This window comes from Erpetoichthys calabaricus, chromosome 2 (genome assembly GCF_900747795.2).
Source record: "Erpetoichthys calabaricus chromosome 2, fErpCal1.3, whole genome shotgun sequence".
Lineage (NCBI taxonomy): Eukaryota > Metazoa > Chordata > Cladistia > Polypteriformes > Polypteridae > Erpetoichthys > Erpetoichthys calabaricus.
The window spans coordinates 263,811,444-263,832,144 of NC_041395.2; the positions used below are offsets into that span (position 1 = coordinate 263,811,444).

The window sequence follows — 20,701 nt, forward strand, 5'->3', positions numbered from 1 at the left end:
GAGTTCGCTATTTTTTTGGAGCAAGTGCTATCCCTCACCATCCTTGCCTCCCACATTTTGACCCCCCACCCCCCACTCCCCCCCATATAAAAAAAACTTCATTCTTTTTAATTGCATTTTCTGGCTCATATGTCTTCCTTTCATTTACCTGTGAAAATGTCAAAATTAATAATAACTTGGTGATATGAGTTATTATACACGCGAGTCATCATTTAGCAGGGTTGGTGGCAATTGCATACTTGATTAAGGGTGTCCCCATGACATTTCGCTTTGTATTTGCATATATGCCAAAATCCAAAAATTTTTTAAATATTTGCTTGCCCAGGCATTTCATATTAGGAAAACTCATCCTGTATTTCATCGACATACTATGAATGTTAGAATATTTTTCTGGTATAATATTTTCACTAATATATAATTTCTTATTTTAGCATGGTGCTTGTGTCAATGCAATGGATCTCTGGCAGTTCACGCCACTGCATGAAGGAGCCTCTAAGAATAGGGTGGAAGTCTGTTCCTTGTTGCTTAGTTATGGTGCTGATCCAACTCTATTAAACTGCCACAATAAAAGTGCTAATGACCTGGCTCCTACTTCACAATTAAAGGAACGGTTAGCATGTAAGTTGAGTATTCTTATTAAGAGGCAAGAAAAATTTTGTTACATGTTACCCTGTTATGCTTAAAACGGTGTGTAGTTCTTAATTTATTTCTCCAAAAAAAATTAAAGGAACACATTTTAATCAGAGTATAGCATCAAGTCAATGAACCCTCTGGGATATTGATCTGGTCAGTTAAGTAGCAGAGGGAGTTGTTAGTCAGTTTCAGCTGCTTTGGTGTTAATGAAATTAACAACAGGTGCACTAGAGGAGCAACAATGAGACGACCCCTCAAAACAGGAATGGTTTAACAGGTGGAGGCCACTGACATTTTTCCCTCCTTATCTTTTCTGACTGTTTTTTCACTACTTTTCCATTCGGCTACAGTCAGTGTCACTACTGGTAGCATGAGGCGATACCTGGACCCTACAGAGGTTGCACAGGTAGTCTTCTCCAGGATGGCACATCAATACATGCTATTGCCAGAAGGTTTGCTGTGTCTCACAGCACAGTCTCAAGGGCATGGAGGAGATTCCAGGAGATGGGCAGTTACTCTAGAAGAGCTGGACAGGGCTGTAGAAGGTCCTTAACCCATCAGCAAAGCAAGACTGGTATCTGCTCCTTTGGGCTAGGAGGAACAGGCTGAGCACTGCCAAAACCCTACCAAATGACCTTCAGCAGGGCACTGGTGTGAATGTCTCTGACCAAACAATCTGAAACAGACTTCAATAGGGGTGGCCTGAGTGCCCGACATTCTCTAGTGGGCCCTGTGCTCACTGCCCGGCACCATGGAGCTCGATTGGCATTTGCCATAGAATGCCAGAATTGGCAGGTCCACCACTGGTGCCCTGTGCTTTTTACAGATGAGAGCAGGTTCACCCTGAGCACATGTGACAGACGTGAAAAGGTCTGGAGAAGCCGTGGAGAACGTTATGCTGCCTGTAACATCATTCAGCAAGACCGGTTTGATGGTGGGTCAGTGGTGGTCTGGGAAGACATATCCATGGAGGGACGCACAGACCTCTACAGGCTAGACAACGGCACCTTGACTGCCATTAGGTATCGGGATGAAATCCTTGGACACATTCTCAGACCCTATGCTGGTGCAGTGGGTCCTTGGTTCCTCCTGTTGCATGACAGTGCCTGGCCTCATGTGGCGAGAGTATGCAGGCAGTTCTTGGAAGATAAAGATATTGATACCATTGACTGGCCCCCACGTTTGCCTGACCTAAATCCAATAGAACACCTCTGGGACATTGTTTTGATCCATCCGACAGTGCCAGGTTGCACCTCAGACTGTCCAGGAGCTCAGAGATGCTCTGGTCCACATCTGAGAGGAGACCCCCCAGGACACCATCCGTCGTCTCATAAGGAGCACGCCCCGACGTTGTCGGGCATGCATACAAGCACGTGGGGGCCATACAAACTACTGAGTGTGATTTTTGAGTTGCTGCAATGAAATTTCAGCAAAATGGACTAGCCTGCCACATCATTTTTTCACTTTGATTTTCGGGGTATCTTTGAATTCACCCCTCTGTAGGTTGATAATTTTCATTTCCATCAAACGATGTGACATCCTTTTGTTCCTAACACATTACTCAGTCTATATCAGTGTAGATATCCAGGATGATTTTTTTCCCCTCCACTGAGATCTGATGTGTTTTCAAAGTGTTCCTTTAATTTTCTTGAGCAGTATATTTAGCAGACATAAATGAACTGTGCAACAATTATGCATTACAGCACACATTTGAGGTTCTGATTCTTAGCCTATATAATGCAACTTACCCTAAGTTCTTGTCTATAAGCCGGACTCATGTATTAGCCGGAGACCAAAAATCATACGAATTTTTAAAATAAAATCGTATCATAGATAAGCCGGACTCATGGATAAGCCGAACGTACTATAACCTATAACTAATAGAAGGGAGGGAGGTCAGTGGTCTCACTCGCGCCCATTTAATTTCTTTAAGGGGGAGAGAGTGTGAGATATTGCCGTCTCTCTCACTCCCCGCATGGCGCGGTTGGAGCGGCCGGAGCGCGTTCTTTCTGCTCTGGGCGTCGCCGAGTCAACACGAGCGCGTAGCGGTCATTTAAATTGTGATTTTATATGTAAGCATATTTAAATATATATCGCGGATTTCTGCGGACAATGGGTCTTTTAATTTCTGGTACATGCTTCCTCAGTTGGTTTGCCCAGTTGATTTCATACAAGGGACGCTTTTGGCAGATGGCTGAGAAGCTACCCGGCTTACTGTTCTCTCTCTCTTGCGCTGACTATCTGTGATCCTGACGTATGGGGATTGAGCAGGGGGGCTGTTTGCACACCTAGACGATACGGACGCTCGTCTAAAAATGCTGAAAGATTATCTTCACGTTGCTATCTTTTGTAAAGCTGATTCCTGAAAAGACATGCTGCACAGTGCTTCGCATACTTAAAAGCTCGAAGGGCACGTATTGATTTTTGACTGAAAAACAAACTCTCCCTCTCCCTCTCTTTGTCTGCTCCTGACGGAGGGGGTGTGAGCTGCCGCCTTCAACAGCTTTGTGCCGCGGTGCTTCGCATACTTAAAAGCCAAACAGACATATTGATTTGTTTGCTTCACTGCTTTGAAGAGGAAGATATGTTTGCATTCTTTTAATTGTGAGACGGAACTGTCATCTCTGTCTTGTCATGGAGCACAGTTTAAACTTTTGAAAAAGAGACAAATGTTTGTTTGCAGTGTTTGAATAACGTTCCTGTCTCTCTACAACCTCCTGTGTTTCTGCGCAAATCTGTGACCCAAGCATGACAATATAAAAATAACCATATAAACATATGGTTTCTACTTCGCGGATATTCTTATTTCGCGGGTGGTTCTGGAACGCAACCCCCGCGATGGATGTATAAGCCGGACTTATGTATAAGCCGATATTCTATTTTTTCATTTTCACAACTTTTTTCCTTAGATAAGCCGCGGCTTATTGACAAGAACTTAGGGTACAATAATACACTTCTGAATATTTTTTTTGTTTTAGATGAATTCAAGGGTCACACTTTACTACAAGCAGCAAGGGAAGCTGATGTTGCACGGCTCAAGAAACATCTTTCTTTAGAAATAGTAAATTTTAAACATCCACAAACTCATGAAACAGCTTTGGTAAGAATATTTCTCAGACATTTATGCATAGTGTATTTGTTAAAGCTAGACTTTCCATATGAATTTTTGTTAGCTTCATTTAAAAATTTTGTTTCCCTTCCTCCAATGTTAACAGCATTGTGCTGCTGTTTCTCCATATCCCAAGAGAAAGCAAGTGTGTGAGTTGCTTATACGGAAAGGAGCAAATGTAAATGAAAAAACAAAAGAGTAAGTAAAAGCTTTTATTTTGGGTTGATGGAAAAATATTGATTTATTGCTATATTAGATTATACCTGCATTTTTATGTTTTTCTTTGTAGTTTTCTTACACCTCTTCACTTGGCTTCTGAAAAATCACATAATGATGTCATTGAAGTTCTTGTGAAACATGAAGCAAAGGTATATGCCATAGTTGGGTTTTGTGATTTTTTTATATTGACTTTCTTCTCCATGTTTGTTTTTGAAACTTAAGTTGTAAATCCATTATCAAATAAACAAACTTACGTTACATAGTGTAGTATCTTTTAGTAGTAATCTCCTTTTGGATCTTGGTAATGGTGATGTCAGTCCTAAGAGTATTTATTACAAAGAATGTATTTTATTTGCAAGCTGTGACTTGTTAAACAAATTGTTTTATAGGTAAATGCTTTAGACAACCTTGGGCAGACAGCACTTCACAGGGCAGCTCACTGTGGACACCTACAAACCTGTCGCTTGCTGCTAAATTCTGGGTGTGATCCCTTAATAGTTTCACTGCAGGGCTTTTCAGCCTCACAAATGGGCAATGAAAGCATTCAGCAAATACTTCAAGGTGAGAGAATGTTTTTGTTTGCCGTTTACTATAAATTAAGTAGAAAATGTATGTTTTTCTCTTTCTTTAACAAACTGGTCTTTCAATGTAGGTAATAAAGGTTAGTCTATGCTGTAATATTATTGTTTGTCTTGTTCATTTTATATAATTAGGGAATATCAAAATATTAATTACTTGGTTTTATTCAACAGAAGGAGTTGTAATCGGAAACTCTGATGCTGATCACCAGCTGCTTGAAGCTGCAAAGTCTGGAGATTTGGAAGTTGTCAAGGTACTTTTGCACAAGACATATCCCTGTTTTTAGTGTTTGTATTTAAAACAAAAGCTCTGGCTGTTTATTTTCTGTATGTCTTTGGCTTTTACTGCATAAAGCCAGTATGGGGTTTCAGGGTCACATTATTAAAATATTCATCTCAGGATCATTTGCTGGAGACTGAATATCAATTCGCAACCCCGATAATTTTCTATTTGGATTAATTTCAGTTGATAACAGTAGCAAATTGATATATTGTTGCATTTGAGTTTTTTTTCATATTCTGATGCACTGATATGAAATTTAACTACTACCATTATATTTGTTTTATTAACAAATGCTGCTATATATTAGAGCGGTAAATACTGCAACATTTTGGCATCGAGTCAAACAGCAGGGTCTGTTCACAGGCATGTGGCAGAAAAGCCACTCCCAGTGACCACCTTGTTGTGTGTAGGCTTAACCTGTTGCAAAGCTCTACCAATAAAATTAATTACTTTGTGTTTATACAGCATTTTCATGTTTAATCAGCTTAGCAACCGATAGTATGTAATAGGCATGCCCAGTTTTTCATGAAATAATCTGGTTGGTGTAGACCCTTTATACTTTTGAGAGAGAGAACACATGCAGTCAGAAGAGTGTGACATAGGTTTCACAATGCTGAGAAGTGGGAATTAGGGACTGCAGTGTTGAAAAGCACACTAATTTTATAGTTAGGTCCATAAATATTTGGACAGAGACAACTTTTTTCTAATTTTGGTTCTGTACATTACCACAATGAATTTTAAATGAAACAACTCAGATGCAGTTGAAGTGCAGACTTTCAGCTTTAATTCAGTGGGGTGAACAAAACGATTGCATAAAAATGTGAGGCAACTAAAGCATTTGTTTAACACAATCCCTTCATTTCAGGGGCTCAAAAGTAATTGGACAATTGACTCAAAGGCTATTTCATGGGCAGGTGTGGGCAAGTCCATCGTTAATGTCATTATCAATTAAGTAGATAAAAGGCCTGGAGTTGATTTGAGGTGTGGTGCTTGCATGTGGAAAATTTTGCTGTGAACAGACAACATGTGGTCAAAGGAGCTCTCCATGCAGGTGAAAGAAGCCATCCTTAAGCTGCGAAAACAGAAAAAACCCATCTGAGAAATTGCTACAATATTACGAGTGGCAAAATCTACACTTTGGAACATCCTGAGAAAGGAAGCAAGCACTGGTGAATTCGGCAACACAAAAAGACATGGACGTCCACGGAAGACAACAGTGGTGGATGATCGCAGAATCATTTCCATGGTGAAGAGAAACCCCATCACAACAGCCAACCAAGTGAACAACACTCTCCAGGGGGTAGGCGTATCGATACCCAAGTCTACCATAAAGAGAAGACTGCATGAAAGTAAATACAGATGGTGCACTGCAAGGTGCAAGCAACTCATAAGCCTCAAGAATAGAAAGGCTAGATTGGACTTTGCTAAAGAACATCTAAAAAAGCCAGCACAGTTCTGGAAAAACATTCTTTGGACAGATGAAACCAAGATCAACCTCTATCAGAACGATGGCAAGAAAAAAGTATGGAGAAGGTGTGGAACAGCTCATTATCCAAAGCATACCACATCATCTGTAAAACATGGTGGAGGCAGTGTGATGGCTTGGGCGTGCATGGCTGCCAGTGGCACTGGGGCACTAGTGTTTATTGATGATGTGACACAGGACAGAAGCAGCCGAATGAATTCTGAGGTGTTCAGAGACATAGTGTCTGCTGAAATCCAGCTAAATGCAGTCAAATTGATTGAGCGGCGTTTCATGATACAGATGGACAATGACCCAAAACATTCAGCCAAAGAAACTCAGAAGTTTATTAAAGCAAAGAAGTGGAAAATTCTTGAATGGCCAAGTCAGTCACCTGATCTTAACCCAATTGAGCATGCATTTCACTTGTTGAAGACTAAACTTCAGACAGAAAGGCCCACAAACAAACAGCAACTGAAAGCCGCTGCAGTAAAGGCCTGGCAGAGCGTTAAAAAGGAGGAAACCCAGCATCTGGTGATGTCCATGAGTTCAAGACTTCAGGCTGCCATTGCCAGCAAAGGGTTTTCAACCAAGTATTAGAAATGAACATTTTATTTCCAGTTATTTAATTTGTCCAATTATTTTTGAGCCCCTGAAATGAAGGGATTGTGTTAAACAAATGCTTTAGTTGCCTCACATTTTTATGCAATCGTTTTGTTCACCCCACTGAATTAAAGCTGAAAGTCTGCACTTCAACTGCATCTGAGTTGTTTCATTTAAAATTCATTGTGGTAATGTACAGAACCAAAATTAGAAAAAAAGTTATCTCTGTCCAAATATTTATGGACCTAACTGTATATACACACTAGTTTTATTCATATCCACTATCAGAAATAGTTGCATTATCACTCTTTCAGAGGTTTCATTAAACTGAAGGTGCTTTTTAACCCAAATTAAATCAGTTAAAAATGCTAACCTTTCTTTGATTAGTGACCATATTGTGATTTTTCTTTGTTAATTGTCACTTACTAAATTTTATTGTATAATAAGTTATTGTTGTTTTTATTAGCAAGGCTATCTTTGCATTGCCTTTTAGGTAAATAGCACAGACTAATGTTTACTTTTTCCGAGGTGAGTAAATTAACTTTGAATTCATTCTCAACTGCTGGTGTATATCTTTGTATATAATTCTAGAGGGTATAAAAGTACGAACACATGAAACTACCACCATCCTTATACCACTCTAGAAAATGTATTGTAAAATGAGCTTTTGCAACTACAGTATATCGAGCAGGCTATAATTCAGTAAGAATGAAAATAAGGTCATGAACATGAAATTAATTTCCATTATAGCATTTTTGTGTTTTATTGATTTATTCAGAATGTAAATGTAGGGCTTAATCTATGTTTTGTTTGTTTTGTTGAGCACCAGAAGTCAAATAACATTAAACCACTGGTTCTAGATGTGCTTCACACCAAGGATACAAGTCAAAGATATGGTGGTCCACCAATGTCCAACAGTCATATGTTGGTGAAAATGCTACATTAAATTGATGCAGCAGAAACTTCATGAGCCCCATAGAAATAAAGAATTGACTTTCTTGGGCTCCCCTAGCAGACATAAAGGGGAATTTAAAAAAGTGTTTGAGATTGGTGCAGCAGAACAGAGAACATAACCTGCAAAACTGTTGAAAGAAAGCAAGAGGACTAGAGCTGCTGTTGAATACTTTATACAGGCATACCAAATACAAGAAATGTTAATTTTACCAAGGCTCTGAATTTTTCATTACACCAATTCCTATACACAAATAGTGTTTGATCAGGAAGGAGTGGAATAGAAGTAAAAGTTATTTTCTGAAAGTTCTATGATTCTCTGTGGGGTTGCAGTTTAAGAGCTTTTTAGTGGGGGCATTCATTTGGGCAGCAGCCTGATATCTCTTATATATTTCTCTTCTGGTTCGTCCTGCTTCAGCTTTAAAACCAGTCCCGCCCATACGCAGCCGACATGGCATTTCTCGATTCCTATTCGTCCTCTTCCATGTCATGCACTATACTGGCCTGCTGAGCGTAATACATCCAACAAGTACTTGAGGTGCTGCCACAATGGTAAAGTAGCTTTACCACTTTGCGGGAGCCATCTGTGTCTTTACAACAGCTTCTTACTCAGCAAACATCGGAAGCTAAAAATTTTTGTGAACACATTCGAGAATACAACTGTTCTCTAGTGTTTACTTCCATTGGTGCACAGATAACTCAACCTCCTGGCCACGGACCATACTGTTTTAAAATACACAGGCAAATTTATCACCAAATCTTTCCACTATACGCTAACACTTCTATCTCTCCAGGACATGGACAGTTGTATGTTCTTGACACAGCGTAAGCTGCTGAAGTACGCTTACAAAATAAAGCAAACTCTGCATGCAGAGAAAATGTACTTCTCCAGCTAGATTCCATGCTCAGAACCATCAACCCCTTCGCTAAATCATACAAACACATGCATGAAATCGCTCAGTCCAATCCAATAGCATCTGTACGAATGGTTTTCAAGGAAAACACTGGGCAGGATTTACAACGATACAATGCCCCGACATTGCAGCGATTTTTGTCGGAGAAGATGGCGAAACGCCTGCCAAAAGGGACATTTACATCTATCCCATAGGCCAGGGGTGGGCAAAGTCATTCCTGGAGTGCCGCAGTGGTTGCAGGTTTTTGTTCTAACCCAATTGCTTAATAAGAAACACTTATTGCTCTAGAAACACTTCTGCTTCATTTTAGTTGTCTCCCTCATTAAGATTTTGAACCCTTATTACTTATTTAAGTCTTAAACAGCTGCATTCTCTGTTTTTAATTGGTCCTTATTAGCAATAAGATGCAAATGACAAAAGAAACCAGCAGTTATCCATTTTGCTTGTTACCCTTTACACCTGTGTGTATTTATCGTGCACTATTTGGTTTAATTAAATACTTGGAAGGAAAGAGAAGAGAAAAAAGTTAAGGATTGAGAATTACCCATCCATTTTACACTTCAAAGTATTTGGATGATATCCTTAGAATGGAAAAAAATCTAGGATATGAGAATGACTTGACATAGCAGAGTTAAAGCACTAATAAGCCATGAAATGTAATTATTGGCAAGGATTGTTTTCTAATTAAGCAACTGGGTTGGAACACTCCAGCGGCAAACTATTCCAACAGTACGTCGTAGATGTTTATGTTAAAATAGAGGGCGCGCGTCTCATCTAGCTCAGATTACATCTACAAGATCTGCGCGTGGAACTATCAGACACATTGCAAGCAAATGCTGAAAATAACAACGTACGTGTAGGCAAAATGATCATATTACCATCCATATTTCCAGGAAGTCCAAGATGCATGCAACAAAACTATCAGGATGCCATGGCCATAGTACGTAAATTCGGAAAGCCTGATTTATTTATCACTTTCACATGTAATCCTGCTTGGCTGGAAGTTCTACATGCACACTGCGTCTTTCAAGAAGTATTTATTTCTTCTTGATTTCTGAATTCCTTTCTCACCGTTTTCCGTTCCTATTCTTACACCGCTGTATGTTACGGCGGGGTTCGGCTAGTTTATAAATAAATACTTAGGTCAGAGTCACTGGTCAAAAGTGAATTTGTCAAATTTCAGACCATTTGAACTACAATGGAACCTCGGGTCAAGACCATAATTCTTTCCAAAACTCTGGTCGTAACCCGATTTGTTTGTGACCCGAAGTAATTTCCCCCATAGGATTGTATGTAAATACAATTAATCCGTTCCAGAACGTACGAACTGTATGTAAATATATTTTTTTTAAAGACATTTAAGCACAGAAATAATTAATTATACCATAGAATGCACAGCGTAATAGTAAACTAAATGTAAAAGCATTGAATAACACTGAGGAAACTTTGCACAGAGAAAAGTGACATTGCAAGAATTCACGCTATAGCCTTACGAACTGCTCGCTGTAAACACTTTTTTTTTTTAATGAGTTTTAAACACAGGGAAAAACATGAACATTTGAAAAATCCATAATTTAATAAACAACCAAGAAAAGTAACATTGCAACAATGCCCGCTACGAACCGATTGCTGTAAACAGAAGTGAAGTGGAGGTTAAAATCCAATAGAAAAAAGTCTTCATTAAATACAACAAGGTTAAAACAATGCTCGAATCAATCTCTTTAAAAACAAGCCCAGTGCATTCTTTAACTGCCTTCTCGGCCTTACACGGCCAGCCCTCGCTCGCTCACGCTCGCTCTCTCTCTCTCTCTCTCTCTCTCTCTCTCTCACACTCGCTGCACAGGAAATGCACAGCGAGGGACTGAACACGTGCGGAAATCATCGGCGCATACGAACTGGAAGGGAAACTGCTTGTTCGTCTCACGAGTGTGTGGTCGTGAACAGATACAAAAGTTTGGCAAACATTTTGGTCGTAACCTGATTTGTACGTGGTCCGAGACGTTCGTGACCCGAGGTTCCACTGTACTTACTATATACAATTGGGTCCATAAATATTTGGACATTGACAATTTTCATAATTTTGGCTTTATACCCCACCACATATATTTTTGGTAAACCCCTTAAATTAAAGCTGAAAGTCTACACTTCAATCACATAATGATTGCTTAATTTCAGATCAATTATGGTGGCGCACAGTGCCAAATTTATGTACATTATGTCACTGTCAAAATACTTATGAACCTAACTGTATTTTGAGTCAGTATTTAAACTAACTTTCTAATTCTCCAATGTGATAGAAGGAATTAAAATTGGTATTTATAGGAATGCAGGTTGCGTATGTGCTTTTGTCTGCTTGTTGGTCACAGTTAATATGCTATGGCATTGTACAAAGTTGTAACACAGAAATTTTGATCTTCATCAGTGGAATGGAGTGGCTTTTTGGAAATGATTGTTTAAGATTACAGAGTTTGTCCCTTTAAGTTGGTTAAAATCCATATGGCATAATATGTGTTATCTGGTTGCCCATTTATAAAAGAGACTTGATTATACAGTGATCCCTCGCTATATCGCGCTTCGCCTTTCGCGGCTTCACTCCATCGCGGATTTTATATGTAAGCATATTTAAATATATATCGCGGATTTTTCGCTGCTTCGCGGATTTCTGCGGACAATGGGTCTTTTAATTTCTGGTACATGCTTCCACAGTTGGTTTGCCCAGTTGATTTCATACAAGGGACGCTATTGGCAGATGGCTGAGAAGCTACCCAACTTACTTTCTCTCTCTCTCTCTCTCTCTCTCTCTCTCTCTCTCTCTCTCTCTCTCTCTCTCTCTCTCTTGCGCTGACGTAGGGGGGTGTGAGCAGGGGGGCTGTGTGCAGCTGCTTCCTGAAGGTCATGTTGCACGGAGCTTCGCATACTTAAAAGCTCAAAGGGCACGTATTGATTTTTGACTTTGTTTTTCTGTGGCTCTCTCTCTCTCTCTTCCTGCTCCTGACAGAGGGGGTGTGAGCTGCCGCCTTCAACAGCTTTGTACCGGCGGTGCTTCGCATACTTAAAAGCCAAAAAGCCCTATTGATTTTTTTTTTGACTGCTTGCTTTGCACTCCTTTGAAAAGGAAGATATGTTTGCATTCTTTTAATTGTGAGACAGAACTGTCATCTCTGTCTTGTCATGGAGCACAGTTTAAACTTTTGAAAAAGAGACAAATGTTTGTTTGAAGTGTTTGAATAACGTTCCTGTCTCTCTACAAACTCCTGTGTTTCTGCGCAAATCTGTGACCCAAGCATGACATTCTAAAAATAACCATATAAACATATGGTTTCTACTTCGCGGATTTTCCTATTTCGCGGGTGGCTCTGGAACGCAACCCCCGCGATGGAGGAGGGATTACTGTATTGTAGATTCTCTGATTAGAAATCAGTGAGAGAAAGTGGATCTGGTGTACTGTAAATTTTTGACCAAATCAAGGATACTAATTAAGCCTTTTCTGTACCTAATAGGCAATGACTAGGGCTGGGTATTTGCACTGATGTCCCAATTCAATTTCGGTTCACAATGTCCCGATTCAATATCTGTTTTTTCTTGACTGAATTAGCAGGCACTTATATATTTGATGTGCTGTTTGTTTTAGAGATTTCTTAACCATGCATGGTGAACATTATTATAATATGACCAATTTCAGTAACACTTTATTTGAAGGGTCTCTACATAGTGACTTTTAAGTATTGCTTCTTAAATGTTGTTCCATGGTTATGCATATGTTATGATTAGTAATGAGCAGTTAACATCATCATTTGCAAGATCTGCAACAAAATATCACTTTTCAAAAAAAAAAACAAAAAAAAAAAACAAATTTTCTCACAACACTACACTTATTCTGAAATTCACTATAATTTAACTAGCATACAGTATGTATTGCCACATCAGAGTCCACACATATTATGAGGGCTCCTTGTTTTAATTCAATGCAGTGACATCTACTTTATGAAACTTCTTTATCATGTTGTGAATAATATCATTATGAAATAATAACATTTTTCTTCTTAAATATGTTATTCAGTAACCTATCCATGTGTTACCAATCTCCAAGTAGACATCCTTCAACTAAACTGTTAGCTAAATTTATTCCCTTATTGGACATTTAAAATAATTTTGAATATGTGTTAACTATAATTCTACAAGTTACACATATATTCAATTGCTCACATGTAGCAGTCACATTAGTTAGTCTCAATAATGTGTCCTTACAGTTCCTCCTCAGACAAAAAGGAAACATTGTAAAATGAAGATATAGAAATGATGCCTGCTGACATAAAAGACAAAGAACCAGCCATTGTGACTAACAGTGCTGCCAATGTAGTCCATGCGGAACAGCTGTCATTTAATGTAACAGCACATTGGAAATGCTAGAAAGTTTTTGGAACAACAGTCTGCCATCTCAGCAGCTCTGCATATAGGCAGCGAGGTTGCTCCTGGTGTGACTGGCATGCAGCTCATCCGCCTCAGGTGCCCAGTTGTTTTTAAAGTAGTGAGATGTGATTGTCATGTAGGAATGTGCTGCCTTTGATCTCCATCTGTCACAAGTTAGGGCTACTCTCTCCACTAACCTGAGAATCGTGGAGATGCTTTGCTTAAGATCTTCATACAACCTAGGTACAATAACTTCACTCATTTACTTTCGGTTTGGTATATCATGGAGCAGTTCCAAACCCTGTATCATTTGTCAAAAGCCCTCATTTTCAACAATGGTGTACAGTCTCATATCTTAGCAGATAAAAACTGCTATATATTCTGCTATTTTTGGGCATGAGGTGAATTAAATGGAAGCTTTGAGTTTAGTGCTGTCTCCAGTGTAGACTGTATAGGCTCTACTTGTTTGAATGTCGACTAAGATTATGTTTATGGGTGATGTCGGGATAAATGATTTCTCAAATTTGTTGTATTACAACAGTACTTAATTTATGAGTTGCACAGCTTACATATGGCTTTGCTTTTATCCAGCTGTTCTTTACTGACGCACTATTTGAATCCATAGTAAGTTCACACATCTGAGTGTTGAAGGTGTTGATTCAGTAGAGGAGGGCACACCATTTTATTTGAGGTAGTAAAGAGTTTTTTCTGTAGAAAACCTTAACAAGCACATTAGCGACATCTGCTGGAATGGATGCCAAAAAAGAAGTTGGGCAAAATTCTACATACAGGTAAAATTCCATTACAACGAATATCTTTACAACGAAATTTTCGTTACAACGAAGTATGTTTATAGTCCCAACAGCTTCCCCATATGACACAAGTCTATAGAAATCTCGTTACTATGAAGTACATTCAGCAGATACTTTCATTACAACGAAGTGCACAAAAGACCTTGAAATGCCTGAATGAAGCATCCACAGCGTAGTTAGTTCTGTGGCCGCAGCTCAGTTGTGCACAATGATCCCCAAACAGAAACACTAATTTTTTTTTTTCTTTGAACTTTCCTCGTACTGTATTTATTTTTTTTGCCTTTTTTGTTTCCTGCGGTTTTCAGTGATACCTTTTGCTTATTGCTCGTCCACATTTTTAAAACATCCATTGGAATTTAACTCATTGTCACCCTGCTATAGAAACAGCAGACACGAAAAAACGATAACAGTTCATATTAGAAAAAAAAACTTTACTTTTTTGCAGCTCTTGATTGCGGCAAAAAGAAAAAAGACGTTGCCAGTGAATTCGGAATTTCGCCATCAACACTGTCAACTTTCTTGAAAGACAGAGCAAAAAAAGAAGAAAAATCTCAGGATGCAAACGTATGTGTACTGCTGCATTTGAAGACGTTGAAAAAGCTGTTTTTATGTGGTTCAGTGATGCTAATTCAAGAAATATTCCTATTAATGCGGCACTCATTCAAGAAAATGTGAGGTCTGTAAACTCTCTTGGGACCTCCCACAACTAGACATCAAGCCGAAGAGTGTCCCGAAGTGCGATCTCCACGTTTGTACGGGGCAATAGCAGGCTCACAGATATGCTGTGCCTCTCCGCCAGAATAAACAGAAAAGATCTCAATGGGTGATGCAAGGTTAGGAGCACGTAAATTGTAAATGCAGATAACAGGATTACTTGATCACTGACCTGCATGACCCTGCCTGACTGCTGTCTGTGTATAGCACAGTGGCAGATCACGCTACAATAAATAACTGGGCCGTTCCTGTTTCAAGCTGAATAAAGCTGGTTTTGCTAAAGTACTGAGACTCTGCCTCGTGTTTTGGGGTGCAAGACAGGGACTTATAGCGCGACCCCGATCTTTTATGATTTGTTTCTGTGACGCTTCACTGCAGCGCTGTGAGCCTCCTATTGCCCTGCTCCAGGAACGGACAAACAATCTTCCACAGATGCTGCAATCGCACTTCAGGACGCACTTCAGCGTGTTGTTCCTGTTGGGTGGGGAGTGGGGGGGCGTCTCAAAAGAGTTCAGAATACTTACAATATGAAGAGAAAAAAAATGGATGATTCGGCTTCTGATTGATAACTGTGCTGTCCACAACATGCTTCTGCATTTAGATAATGTTCGTATTGAATTCCTCCCACCCAATTGCACGGCAGCCCTTCAGCCATTGGATTTGGGCATCATTCGCACCCTGAAAGTGTATCATCACAAAGAAATGCTGAAAAAAATTCTCGTCAGCATAACTTGTAGGCAGAAGGAGATTAAAATTAACGCGAAAGAAGCTATTGAAAAATACAAGTTAAAGAAAGCACTATAGTAACAAATACAGAATCTCATTACAACGAAATATTTTTTAGGTCCCTGGGAGTTTGTTGTAACGGAATTTTACCTGTATAGTATTTGAGCAGGGTAGAAATTCGCAGTATTGATCTTGAGACTTTAAAAATCGATATGAAATCATTTAAACAAAAAATAACAATCTGAAAATGTATGTTTTTCCCAGGCCTAACAATGACTGGAATATTATTTTTCTATGATCTTAAAAATCGTTAAATACCATTAACTTCTATTATAGTGCTTCCTTGCTTTTTTTTTTTTTTTTTTTCTTAAGAACTGGAATTGTGGTTTTCTTATAATGATAATAAAAAATAAATTGCTGTCGAATGTTCATGACATATAAGTGAATGGTTAGTGAGCTTATAGTTAATTGGATTTGCTACCTGTAAATGATTTCTTTAATCTTCTTCATCTTTTGACTGTTATCTTTAGGGGACACCACAGTGAATCATCTGTTTCCATATTTTTCTGTCCTCTACATCTTGCTCTGTCACACCCACCACCTGCAAGCCCTGTCTCACTGCTTCCATAAACCTCCTCTTAGGCCTTCTTTTTGCCTGGCAGCTCTATCCTTAGCATCCTTCTCCCAGTATACCCAGCATCTCTCCTTTGCGCATATCCAAACCAATGCAGTCTTGCCTGTCTGGCTTTGTCTCCAAACTGTTCAACCTGAGCTGAACCTCAAATGTACTCATTTCTAATCCTGTCCGTCCTCCTCACACCCAATGCAAATCTTAACATCTTTAACTCTGCCACCTCCAGTTATGTCTGTCTTTTTGTTAGTGCCACCATCTCCAACCCATATAACATAGCTGGTCTCAGTACCATCTTATAGACGTTCCCTTTCACTCTGGCTGGTACGCGTCTGTCACAAATCACTCCTGAAACTCTTCTCCATCCTGCCTGCACTTTCTTCTTCACTTCTCCTCCACCCTCCCCATTACTCTGTACTGTTGATCCCCATGTATTTAAACTCATTCACCTTTGCCAACTCATTCCTGTATCCTCACCATTCTTCCGACCTCCCCCTCATTCACACACGTGTATTCTGTTTTGGTCCTACTGACCTTCATTCCTCTCTTCTCTAGGGCATATCTCCACCTCTCCAGGGTGTCCTCAACCTGCTCCCTACTCTTGTTACAGATCACAATGTCATCCACAAACATCACAGTCCACAAGGACTCCTGTATAAATCTCATCTGTCAAACTGTCCATCACCATTACAAATAGGAAAGGGCTCTGAGCTGATCCCTGATGTAATCCAACCTCCACCTTGAATGCATCTGTCACTCCTACTGCAGACATCACCACTGTCACACTTCCCTCATACATATCCTGTACCACTCTTACATACAGTACTTCTCTGCCATTCCTGACTTCCTCATACAATACCACAACTGCTCCCTAGGCACCCTGTCATATGCTTTCTCTAGACGCAAAATACACAATGCAACTCCTTCTGGCTTTCTCTATACTTCTCCATCAACATCTTTAGAGCAAACCTCACATCTGTTTCTGGCATGAAACCATACTGATGCTCGTTAATCATCACTTACCTTCTTAACCTAGCTTCCGCTACTCTTTCCCATAACTTCATGTTGTGGCTAATCAATTTTATCATCCTGTATTTACTACAGCTCTGCACATCACCCTTAATTCTTAAAAATCGGTAGCAGTACACTTCTTCTCCACACCTCAGGGGATTCTCTCACTTTCCAAGATTGCATTAAACAATCTGGTGAAAAACTCCACTACCATCTCTGCTAAACACCTCCATGCTTCCACAGGTATGTCATCTGGACAAACAGCCTTTCCATTCATCATCCTCTTCATAGCTGTCCTTACTTCCTCCTGTTGCACTTCCTGGTTCACTATCTCTATATCTTCCAACCTTCTCTCATTCTCTTCATTCATCAGTCTCTCAAAGTACTTTTTCCATCTATTCAACACACTCTCCTCGCTTGTATATTTCCATCAAAATGCTTTATCACCCTAACCTGGTGCACATCTTTCATAGTGTTTAAATTGTCTAATGACTTCTGATTTCTTAACCAAGCAATAAAGTTACAAAAAGTGGGTGAAACATTCATTTGTTAACATAGTAACATTTAGACCACCTGTTTTCTGTTTACTTCCTATACTTGTAAGATTATTGCATTGTATTTTTAATATTCAGCTGTTTGTGTGAATGCAGAGTTAATTCAGGCATTCTTGCTAAAGTTTTATTGTATTTGTATAGGTATCATTTTTTATTTCTAACTTGATAACTCTCATTTCTTAGAACCTTTGCACTCACCAGAATGTGAACTGCAGAGATATTGAAGGACGACAGTCAACACCCCTTCACTTTGCTGCAGGATACAACAGAGTTGCAGTTGTTGACTACTTGTTAGAGCATGGTGCTGATGTACATGCTAAAGATAAGGGGTATGAAGAAGTAGCTTAAAGTTATGCATTATTAGGAGTTTTTGAATTCAAATAAGTAATGATTTAAACTTCCCCTCTTTCAGTGGTCTGGTTCCACTGCATAATGCTTGTTCTTATGGCCATTATGAAGTTGCTGAACTTCTTGTCACACATGGTGCAGTGGTGAGTGTAGCAGACTTGTGGAAGTTTACACCTCTTCATGAAGCTGCAGCAAAAGGAAAATATGAAATCTGCAAATTACTGCTCCAGGTAAGATAATTCATGGAAAAATAACGTGGAAGTATCAGTTTTTAGACAAACGTACTATGACATGAAACTAATACATGCAATTAGAATTCTATTATTAAAATGTATACATATAAAAAGAATAGTCAATCTAAATTTTCTTTCATGTTAAGCATCTTTGCTCCAGTTCAATAAGCAGTGTTCTCACAGCTGATTTTGTAGTTTTCATTGTGCCTGGAGACCAAATAAGTACATAACACCTGGCTGCAGATATATAGAGCAAGTTTAAAATTAATTAACAATGAACACTTCAAGAGTATATTTCAGTCGGAAAGATGAGAAAATAGTGGGAAAATTGTTAAAAACCCTTGGTAGCAGTTATGTTTTTTCATCAGATTTTACATATTTGTGCAGTACACCGTCTATAAAGGTTTATCCTCTTTAATAAAAACCCCTGTGTGCGTCCAGTGTCCGTGTGTGTGTGTCTTCTGGTGAAGTGCGCATGCGCGGGGCACAGTGCAATGCTTCAAAGGCCGCCTGACGCGTCACACTAGACAGAGAGGGCAGGACCTATAAAATATCGCGCGGCAGATCCAATCGGATTTCGGTAAATGAGGCAAGACCTAAAACGGAAAACACGAAAAATCCAATCGGGTACTGAGACGCGGAGACCAGCTTCCCCATTGTTGTGCAAGTGTTCACTCTGAGGATGTCAGATTTGCGATTACGAAGCTTGGCCCGGTAAAGTGTAAAGTAAAAGTAGATTTATTTTCGCGTACATTACATCAGTTGCTGGGGAGAATCTGCTGATTGCCCACTGTTGTGACAGAAAATTATGCATATTACACATATTACGGACAGCAAAGCCAGTATTACTGTCAGAGAAAATTACAGGCATTTTACGGAAAACATTTAATGAGGTAAAAGGTCCCTTGCCATTTAATATAAACTGTTCCTACTAATGTTTATGGACTACTGTTCTAGCGCCCGTTATTGTAACGGGCTTAATGTCTAGTAAGTACATAAATTGCTCTGTCTATAGGATATGTGCTATGTTATCTTCTAATTACTTACATTGGTTCTTCTAAAAATATCCATATGTACAGTTCAATAACAAAACAAGAACTCATTCCTTGAATTTTTTTTTTTTTTTTTGTTAAGTGACAAAATTTGACTTTTTATGCTAGCCTAACCCACTGGTGTTTTTTTTTTCAGTAAAAATTTAGCATACATTCCTGAACACTTGTTAACTAAAAAAAAATCTTATTGTGACACTCAGCCTGTGCTCTAATTTACTTATGCCATTTATGACCTCATACATTTCAGAGGCTGGCTTTACTGCACTTAGAGCACTATATTCAAAGTACATGTATAGGTTTTCTGCTGAGAAGATCTTAAGACTGCCAGGTACCATTCCTAACCTTCATACATTGTTTTCTGACAAATTACATGTTACAGTTACATGAGAAGTTGTTGGACTTTTGCTTAAACACATTTTTCTCACAGGTGGCATAGTGGTAGTGATGCTACCCAGGAAAGTAGATTTGATTTGTGTCCTGGATCCACCCTGCATATTCTCCCCATGTATGCATGGGTTTTCTCTGGGTGCTCCAGTTTCCACCCACAGTCCAGAGACATACATACAGGTTAGGTGCCTTGGCAATACTAAATTAGCCTTAGTGTGTGTGTATGTTCGCCTTGCAATGGACTGATATCCTGTCCAGGGAATTGTTCCTTGCACCCTATGTTAGCTGGGATAAGCTCCAGCACCCCTCGCAATCCTTTTCAGGAATAAGCGGGTTAGATAATAACTGACTGACATTTTGCTCTCTTTAGAATGCTTTATGTATATTCTGACACTCGGTTAATGATGGTTGATTTTAGTTTGTTAGTATTGAATAGATGCCTAAATTACCTTTTTAGATGGAAATTATCTTCTTCTAGTGTTTAAGCAGAGTATTTGTGGAGTTGAAAAGGGTACTCGGAATTGGAGCCACTGAAGCACAGATATTACCATAATCATGATAGAAATGAAAACCAGACTGGCTCTTAGTTGAACAAGTTCAATTCCTTAAAAAGGAAAACCTGTAACAGTTTAAAAATGCAAGTGTTCTTCGATAAATCTTAATGATAAGCTCTGTCTTGATAGAACAGCGACCACTATTAATACGATTTTAATATATAGATGAATCAACAATTTATTATCCTTAATGGGACTGGTATGTGTTATTCTTATTTAATTTGTACTTGCTCTTTAATAATTTCATAGGTTAGCTCATATTTTTGCTTTAGTAAGTGACAAACATGAAATAATTTTTAAAAATATGCTTGACAGTAGAACTTGTACTGTAGATGGCTTTTGGCCACCTTTTGGTTTATGTGACATAGTAAGTGAATGGTTTACAGATGCCTTAGTTATAGAATTCCTTAGTATTATAGAATACAGGTAATATAAATTGTTTTATCATAGGATCGTTAAATGCTTGCCTTTTTTAATTTTAATAGGTTTATTTCTAAAATCATTTTAGCAGTTTCTT

General features: G+C 39.0%; 1 protein-coding gene across 3 annotated transcripts in view; it reads left to right on the forward strand.

Annotated features, from left to right (window-relative positions):
- LOC114647008 (poly [ADP-ribose] polymerase tankyrase-2) overlaps positions 1-20,701 on the forward strand; it is a 92,224-nt gene that overhangs the window by 41,687 nt on the left and 29,836 nt on the right. For all 3 annotated transcript variants that reach the window (XM_028795465.2, XM_028795467.2, XM_051923090.1), the window contains 8 exons: positions 432-618; positions 3,612-3,733; positions 3,849-3,940; positions 4,032-4,110; positions 4,351-4,522; positions 4,714-4,793; positions 17,794-17,939; positions 18,023-18,188. In XM_028795465.2, coding sequence (XP_028651298.1) covers positions 432-618; positions 3,612-3,733; positions 3,849-3,940; positions 4,032-4,110; positions 4,351-4,522; positions 4,714-4,793; positions 17,794-17,939; positions 18,023-18,188 — 1,044 coding nt within the window. The remainder of the gene's footprint in view (positions 1-431; positions 619-3,611; positions 3,734-3,848; positions 3,941-4,031; positions 4,111-4,350; positions 4,523-4,713; positions 4,794-17,793; positions 17,940-18,022; positions 18,189-20,701) is intronic.